The sequence below is a fragment of the Sapajus apella genome, unplaced genomic scaffold, assembly GCF_009761245.1.
Source record: "Sapajus apella isolate SASKATOON/1434 unplaced genomic scaffold, GSC_monkey_1.0 scaffold62, whole genome shotgun sequence".
Taxonomy (NCBI): Eukaryota; Metazoa; Chordata; class Mammalia; order Primates; family Cebidae; genus Sapajus; species Sapajus apella.
In genome coordinates, this window is record NW_022437002.1 from 18,331,535 (window position 1) to 18,340,351 (window position 8,817).

Sequence of the window (8,817 nt, forward strand, 5' to 3'; positions counted from 1 at the left end):
ACACACACACACACACACACACACACACACACACACACACATATTTTAAACTTTGACACAGGGTCTTGCTTTGTCACCCAGGCCAGAATGTAGTGGTGAGATCATGGCTCACTCAGCTTCAGCTTCCAGGCTCTAGTGATTCTCTTGCCTCAGCCTTCTGAGTCGCTGGGACAACAGGCGTGCACCATCATGCTTGGCTAATTTTTGTATTTTGGGTAGAGGTGGGGTTTTGCCATGTTGCCAAGGCTAGTCTTGAACTCTTGAGCTCAAGCAATCTGCCCAGCCTCCAACTGTGTTCTTATTCTTTAACATTGTCCTAGCTATTCTTGACCCTTTGCATTCTCATGTAAATTTCAGAATCAACTTTTCAATTTATACCCTTACTGCCTGCCATACCCCAAAAAAAAACCCTTATTGAATTTCAATGGGGCTGTATTGAATCCGTAGATAAATTCTGGAAGATCTTTCAATTTTATAATAAGGAACCTTCCAATATATTAATATGATCTGTCTCTCTACTTGTTTAGGTCATCTTTATTTTTATTTATTTATTTATTTTTTGAGATGGAGTTTCGCCCCGTCTCCCAGGCTGAAGTGCAATGGCATGATCTCGGCTACTGCAACCTCTGCCTCCTGGGTTCAAGTGATTCTCCTGCCTCAGCCTTCCAAGTAGCTGGAATTACAGGCACTACCATGCCTGGCTAATTTTTTGTATCTTTAGTAGAAATGGGGTTTGACCATGTTGGCCAGGCTGGTCTTGAACTCCTATAGGTTATCTTTAATTTCTCTCAATGTGGCCGGGTACAGTGGCTCACAACTGTAATCCCAGCATTTTGGGAGGCCAAGCCAGGAGGGTACCTTGAGCCCAGGAGTTCAAGACTAGCCTGGGAAACATGACAAAACCTCATCTCTACAAAAAAATACAAAAGTTAGCTGACTGTGGTGGCATGTGCCTATAGTCCCAGCTACTTGGAAGGCTGAGGCTGTGGTGAGCATGATTGCCCCACTGCACTCCAGCCTGGGGGGCAGGGAAAGAACCCTGTCAAAAAAAAAAAAAAAAAAAAATCAGTTGGGCGCATTGGCTTAAGCCTGTAAACCCAGCACTCTGGGAGGCCAAAGTGGGTGGATCTTGAGGTCAGGAGTTTGAGACCAACCTGGCCAACATAGTAAAACCCCATCTCTACTAAAAATACAAAAATTAGCCGGGCATGGAGGCAGGCACCAGTAATCCCAGCTACTCAGGAAGCTAAGGCAGGAGAATTGCTTGAATCCAGGAGATGGAGGTTGCAGTGAGCTGAGATCGTGCCACTGCACTCCAGCCTTGGTGACAGAGCAAGACTCCACTCTGGCCATGTTTGTTGTTTCAATCCATTTTAAGTAATTATATATTTGGATTTTAATCTATCATCTCACTATTTGGCCTTTCAAGTCTTCACTGCTTTGATAACCTCTCTGATCTGTTAAACAGAAATTGGTCTATATTTTGGTTAGCTTTGTTCTTGATAGGAAGGCTGGTTTGTAAGAAGGTAGCCTTCCATCTCTGGCCATGGGAAAATCATTCCTTTCCAACATTCTTCCATTTTCCCTCTTTCCTGTGTTTAGGGACTGCCCAAGAATTCAAGAAGCATTTTGAATTGCCAATTTTGAAGGGTCGAGACGCTGCTGCTAGTGAGGCAGACAGGCAGCTAGGAGAGGAGCGGCTGCGGGAGCTCACCAGCATTGTGAATAGGTAATGACCTCAAGCTAAGTCATTAGAATTGCCTCCCAGACCATCCGTGGCCAATCCTTTGGGGAATTTGCTTGTCTAGAGCCCTCAAAGGCTGGGATTCTAGGAACGGAGTGGGATCTGTGTCCTAACTATGGCCATTGAATGAACGAAGGAGTCTTGGAAGCCAAGTGCCTGCTTGCTTTCTGGCCTAGGCTCTGTGGTCTGGTTTTGGTCTGTTTACCAACCTGCTGAGGAAGCTCTTCTCTGATGCTGCTGGACTTTTTGAGCAAAGTATACTTTGGAGCATTACTAGTATTTCAGAAGCTTCCTGTCAGTTTGGTCTCAGACCCGAAGCATTAGGCTTTTCCCAGGGCCCGTAGTCATTCTGTGACAGGTAGAAGATCTGAAAGATGGCTGTGGCTCCCAGGCTAAGAGGAGTTTTTTTTTGTTTTTGTTTGTTTTTCTTGAGGTGGAGTCTTGCTCTGTCTCCCAGGCTGGAATACAGTGGTGTGGTCTCGGCTCACTACCATCTCTGCCTCCTGGGTTCAAGCAATTCTCTTGCCTCAAGCCTCTGAAGTAGCTGAGACTACAGGCGCCCACCACCATGCCCAGCTAATTTTTGTTTTTTTTTTTTAGTAAAGATGGGGTTTCAACATGTTGGCCAGGCTGATCTTGAACTCCTGACCTTGTGATCTGCCCGCCTTGGCCTCCCAAAGTGCTGGGATTACAGGCACAAGCCACTGTGCCCAGCCAGAGGCCTTATTTTTTTCATGGGAGTTACATAACCCAAGGGGTAGGCACATTCTGGACTCCTTTGTTCAGAGGTAGTATGCACACTTGATAGGTTACATTCTAAAGAGTTCTCCTGCCCTTCTCAACAACTGCCTGACTACCCAGTTACCTCTCCCTACCAATTTTAGATGGCAGGCCGGGCATTGTGGCTCATGCCTATAATCCCAGGACTTTAGGAAGCTGAGGCGGGTGAGTCACTTGAGGTAAGGAGTTTGAAGCGAAGGTTGCAGTGAGCTCAGATTCGTCACTGCACCCCAGTCTGGGTGACAGAGCGAGACTGTCTCAAAAATAAAAAATTTAGATGGCAGGAAGAAGAATTGGTGTTTTCTTAAGATCTGCTTCTTAGGTGCCTGATTCCTATCTTTCCTGGTCTTCTCAGGCGGTCTATGCTTAACTTCATTTAGCCTGGGGCCATGTAGCAGTGGGCATTTGGACAAATGCAAGCAGAAACTCCCTCAAGGACTTTGTAGTTTGCAGCCTGCTTTTCTTGCTAGTGTTCCTGTCTCAATGGGAAGCCTCAGTCTTCTCTTGAAGACTAGGCAACCTATTGAAGAGGAGGAGAAACTGCTGTCTGTCTAAGCTAGCATTTTGGAAGGTCTCTGTTTCCACAACTGAAACCCTGATACAGACGTTTGACATAGGTCTGATGAGTCTCTGACATTCTTTGTTTTTGAGACGGAGTCTCGCTCTTGTTGCCCAGGCTGGAGTGCAATGGTGCGATCTTGGCTCACTACAGCCTTTGCTTGCTGGGTTCAAGTGATTCTCCTGCCTCAGCCTCCTGAGTAGCCAGGTTTATAGGCACCTTCCAGCATGCCCGGCTAAGTTTTGCATTTTTAGTAGAGACGGGATTTCCCCACGTTGGCCAGGCTGGTTTTGAACTCCTGACCTCAGGTTATCTGGCTGCCTTGGCCTTCCAAAGTGCTGGGATTACAGGCATTAGCCACCAGGCCTGGCCGAGTCTCTGACATTTGATACTGTAAAAGATGGCTAGTCTTGGTCCTTTGGGTGGTAGCTTTGATTCCAGTACTTAGCACAGCAATTTTATCAGCCTCTTGCCTTTTTATCCTGTTTTCTCTAGATGCCTGATAAGGAGGACATCTGATATCCTTTCCAAATATCTGCCTGTGAAGATTGAGCAGGTCGTTTGTTGTAGGTACTGAACTCAACTGAAAGATGTGGAGTGAGTGGGTCAGAGCTGAGCTCCTGAAGCATGGCTAGGCTCTCAAGGTGTTTTCAGAGCGTAGGAGCATGGTCTAGCTTTTTCCACTGACCTAGCTGCCTTTTTCAGGCTGACACCCCTTCAGACTGAGTTATATAAGAGGTTTCTGAGACAAGCGAAGCCGGCAGAAGAATTGCATGAGGGCAAGATGAGTGTGTCTTCCCTTTCTTCCATCACCTCACTAAAGAAGCTTTGTAATCGTGAGTTGAGCTTGTGTCCTGGTGTCCTCTGTGAGAGTGAGCAAGGAAGGATATGTTCCTGTAGTGGCCTGGTGACCCTAAAACTTGTCCAGTCATCCTCATAGAGGCCACATGTGATTTCAACCCTACCCAAGACATGAACCCTGCACTGTGGACTCTGTTTACCAGACTCTTTGCTTTGGGAAATTGAGCTCATCTTCTGTCCAGCCTGTGCTTGATGACCTGGGATATGTCAACTGTGTTTGTGAGTGCTTGCATGTACACATGCTCATATACAATGTTGGGCAGGAGGAAAAATAACAAACCTTGCCTGCTCTGTTATAGCTCCCTTCTTGTTGGGAGAACATACTAGTGTCTGTCCATCCATCATCCCAGATGGCACTGACTGTATCCTGTTGGAATTTGGTAGGATGAAGATCAAACAAGTCTGATGTTGAGGAAGGCTTTCTGGGGCAGGCTTCTAGAGGGAGCTCTAGTGAACACTGAAGTCGAAACTTCAGAAAGCAAAGTAACTGGATTTTCTTTTGTTTTCCCCCAGATCCAGCTCTAATCTATGATAAGTGTGTGGAAGAGGAGGATGGCTTTGAGGGTGCCTTGGACCTCTTTCCTCCTGGTTACAGCTCTAAGGCCCTGGAGCCCCAGCTGTCAGGTGACCCTTTACCTACCAGTATTTGGGCTTCTCTAGGTGAAGGGTAGGAGATTGTCTTTGTGCTAGGACTGTCCTGTTTCAAGGCAGGATATCAAGAGTAAGAACTGTGGGCCATTGCAATAGCCAGTAGGGGACTGTTGGTTGCTGTTCTTCCCAGGTAAGATGCTGGTCCTGGATTATATTCTGGCGGTGACCCGAAGCCGAAGCAGTGACAAAGTAGTGCTGGTGTCGAATTACACCCAGACTTTGGATCTCTTTGAGAAGCTGTGCCGGGCCCGAAGGTAGGGAAGAGTCTAACCAGGATGCCAAAGGGGGATGTACCCCTCCCCTACTTCACCTCTAGTTCTGATTTGTGGATGTGGGCCAAGATGTGGGCACATAAGGATTTCCCTGAAGATATCTTCCCTTATTGCTGCGATGGCCCCAGATCTCTCTCCAAGTACAAGATCCCTGAGTCCCTCAGGTATTCCTTTAGGACACATTCCTTGTCTCTAGTTCCCTGTCCCTGCCTTTGGGAGTTTAGAGCCTCAAGCAGTCCCTATAGTAGCTCTGGCTCCAAGGGGCTCTGCTTTCTTCTTGGGTCTTTTAAAAAAATTTTTCATTTAAAATTTTTTTTCCCCCTAATCACTGAAGCTTTATTTTCTTGGGTCTCGGATCCCCCTTCAGGTACTTATATGTCCGCCTGGATGGCACGATGTCCATTAAGAAGCGAGCCAAGGTTGTAGAACGCTTCAATAGTCCATCGGTAAATGCACATCACCTGTCCCCACATCACCGATGCAGTATCATCAGAATTAAGGATTGATAGAGAAGCTATAGGGGGTTACCTTGACTCCGCACCCCACCCCCCGCCCCGCTGTCCCCCAGTGGATATAGTAGGGTTTGGCTGGTTGGTGATGGGCTGGGCTGGAAACTGACTTTGTGGGTTCGGAAATTGGCTGGTGAGCAGACAAACTGGTGGTTTTCACAACTGGTACTGAGTAGTATAGAGGCATTGAGAGGAGTTGGTTGGGCTGAGCAGGATCCCAGTTTAGGCTATAAGAGGTTCCTTTTCTCCTGTTTCCTCTCTTTCCAGAGCCCTGACTTTGTCTTCATGCTGAGCAGCAAAGCTGGGGGCTGTGGCCTCAATCTCATTGGGGCTAACCGGCTGGTCATGTTTGACCCTGACTGGAACCCAGCCAATGATGAACAAGCCATGGCCCGGGTCTGGCGAGACGGTCAAAAGAAGACTTGCTATATCTACCGCCTACTGTCTGTAAGGATAGTGATAGTAGTCATAGTAGGGGTGGGTCATGGAACAAGACCTTCAGGACCATCTTGTTTCTTAGTGCCTCTCTTTGGCCTTTCTGCCTCTAGCAGTAGCCAAGCGATGGGCCCAGAAGTGAATCTTTTATTCTTCTGTTCTCCCTCCCCTTCTCTGCACCCCATTCCCTCAAATCATTCTTACTGTGCCATCTGGACACGTGTTCAGTACATCCTTTTCACAGCATACCTGCTTCCGTCATACCTGATTTCTGCTGTGTCACTGGCCTTGTAGTCTTCTCTCATCCCCTGTCCTATTTGCATTCTCCAAGTTATCAATTATCTACTTCAGACCATCCATCCCACAGTTCCTCTCTTTAAGCTTATATCGTTGAACTTGACTACCCTCTTTTCTTCCTTGCTGCAATTCTCTATCCTCTGCTATATTCCTAATTCATTGATGACTTTGGACACCAGCTCAGCCTTCATTCCTTTCCCAAATCCAGCAATCATACTGGCTGATGTCAAGGACCATGTGGTTATCCAGCACTCTGACCTTCATATTTCCCTGACCTCATCTCAACTCCTCTGCATCTAATTATTCCTAAGGTCACACTGTGGAACTTGTTAGTACCCAAAACTTTAATAACTGTCATTCTACTCTGACTTCTTGTCCTCCTAGTTTCCACATACCTGCTGTATCTGCTTCAGCCTAATATTCCTGCAGTCTCTCCCCTTCCGACTCTCCCACTCATCTGGCTTGACTTCCTTCTTTATTTAGCCCAGCCCTTACTGTGCATCCTTTCAGCTACTCTTTTCCCAGTACCTGTTCCAGTTGGATTATTTGAGCTGTTTTCAGCTTCTACACCTGCTACATTGCTTTTACAGGTTGGTACTACCATAAATTCATGTTGTCTTTTTTGAGGTGGCCATATTTCATTTCCTTTGACCATTTCAACATCTACCGTTTCTCTCAAATTTCCTACCTTCTTTCTGCTCATTTGTCAGACTTCTTATACCACTGAACCTACCTTCAAATATACTACTGACTTCCTAATTGCCAAAACAGGAGACTATTGACGTTTCCTTTGTGTATCTCACACTGTTGACTAATAATCCCTTAAAATGCTCTTCTATGACGGGTGCAGGAGGATCACTTGAAGCCAGGAGTTCAAGGCTGTAGTGAGTTAGGATTGTGCCACTCTAGCCTGGGTGACAGAACAGGATCCTGTCTCAAAAAAAAAAAAAAATTTTTTTTCTCTTGTCTTTGGAAACTCTACTTCGATTCTTCCACCTCTGAGTGTACACACTTTTTATACTGGCAAATCTCTAACTATAAAATTTTAACCCAGATCTCTTACCTGAGCTCTAAACCTCTATTTCTATCACTTAATCTACATTTTCACTTAGATTTCTAATGGGCACTTCAGAAGCATCATGACTAAACTCATTCCCCTTCTGATTGATTGAGACAGTTTCGTTCTGTTACCTAAGCTGGAGTACAGAGGCATGATCACGGCTCACTGCAGCTTCAAGCTCCCACCTCAGCCCCCTGAATAGCTGGGGCTACAGATGTGTGCCTCCATACCTGGATACTTTTTTTATTTTTTGTAGAGACGGAGTTCTGTTATGTTGCCTAGGCTGATCTTGAACATCTGGACTCAAGCGATCCTCCCATTTTGGTCTTCCCAAGTGCTGGGATTAAAGGCATGAGCCACCACACCTGGCTCCACTATCCACCAAACCTAAAACTGGGAATAATCTTACTGGACTGTTCTTTTCTCCTAACAACCAAATTCCCACCAGTTTTCACTGATTTTTAAATTCTTGAAATTTACTTAATCTAACCCTGCTTTTCATGCCCTCCTGAGGTCATGGTCATCTGTCACTTGGATATTGCAGCAGCTTCCTAATTGTTTACTTCTGTCTTATCCCAACCCATCATTCACATACTGCTTCCAGAGGAGCTTTCCAAAAATTTTGATTTTACTTTTCATCACTTCAAAGACAAGACCAAGGCCTTCAGCATGGCATCCAAGGTTTTTTAATGTGACCTCTGCTGATTGCTCAGTCTCAGCTCTTACCATATTCCCACCAACTTCTAGTTAGTCTGAACTCCTCACAGTCCTCCAGTAGGCCAGTAGTATTCCTTCGTTCCTGTGCTGGGGATGCCTTCCCTTATGTCTTTTCTTACAAACCATCTATTCATTTTCAACATTGCGCTCAAGGATGGAGTTTCAAGTTTTCAAGACTGTTCTACTCTACCATCCTTATGGGCTCCTAGTTATCCTGTACAGATTTCTATCATTGTATCAACTGTTTAAATGTATCTTTCTCACTATTCTGGGAGCTCAAGGATAGGGGATATATATGATTCTTCTTTGTATCCTAATGTCAGCATAAGGTCTGGCAGAGAAGATACCCAAATGGTATTAATTGAATGAATTAAGAGTTGGGCTTGGTATGGAAATCTGAAGCTGCAGCAGACAAACCTCAATTTACCCTGAAGGGATTTAGCCAGGCCCTGGGACCCATCATTAATACAGAAAATAGCGTGGGTGGGCAGACCATTCGTATGTCATGTTCTCAGAAGACAGACTGGGAAAATGGGCCTCAGCTGGGTAGAGATAATGTTCCAGGACTCATACTTTTTATTTATCTCCCCTTCTCTTGGGTAGCTGTAGTTTCAACCCCTTAGTTTTACTGTACACTTTTTATGGCTAAGCGCAGTATCCCTCGATATTCCCCACCCCCTCTTCCCCAGGCAGGCACCATTGAGGAGAAGATCTTCCAGCGTCAGAGCCACAAGAAGGCACTGAGCAGCTGCGTGGTGGATGAGGAGCAGGACGTAGAGCGCCACTTCTCTCTGGGCGAGTTGAAGGAGCTATTTATCTTGGATGAAGCTAGCCTCAGTGACACACATGACAGGTAGGGAACCATTACTAAGCTACCCACACAGCAGGGAGATGGGATCTGTAATGACTTCAGCTGTGTCTTCTGCCCCTAG

The 8,817-nt window shown here is 45.9% G+C and overlaps 1 protein-coding gene across 4 annotated transcripts in view; it reads left to right on the forward strand.

The window, feature by feature from the left end:
• The window catches only part of RAD54L (RAD54 like), a 30,036-nt gene that overhangs the window by 20,814 nt on the left and 405 nt on the right, over nucleotides 1–8,817 (forward strand). For 3 of the 4 annotated variants that reach the window (XM_032247447.1, XM_032247449.1, XM_032247450.1), the window contains 8 exons: nucleotides 1,603–1,729; nucleotides 3,579–3,653; nucleotides 3,789–3,919; nucleotides 4,458–4,568; nucleotides 4,726–4,849; nucleotides 5,235–5,313; nucleotides 5,644–5,823; nucleotides 8,575–8,738. In XM_032247447.1, coding sequence (XP_032103338.1) covers nucleotides 1,603–1,729; nucleotides 3,579–3,653; nucleotides 3,789–3,919; nucleotides 4,458–4,568; nucleotides 4,726–4,849; nucleotides 5,235–5,313; nucleotides 5,644–5,823; nucleotides 8,575–8,738 — 991 coding nt within the window. The remainder of the gene's footprint in view (nucleotides 1–1,602; nucleotides 1,730–3,578; nucleotides 3,654–3,788; nucleotides 3,920–4,457; nucleotides 4,569–4,725; nucleotides 4,850–5,234; nucleotides 5,314–5,643; nucleotides 5,824–8,574; nucleotides 8,739–8,817) is intronic. The other variant, XM_032247448.1, reaches the window with a different exon arrangement.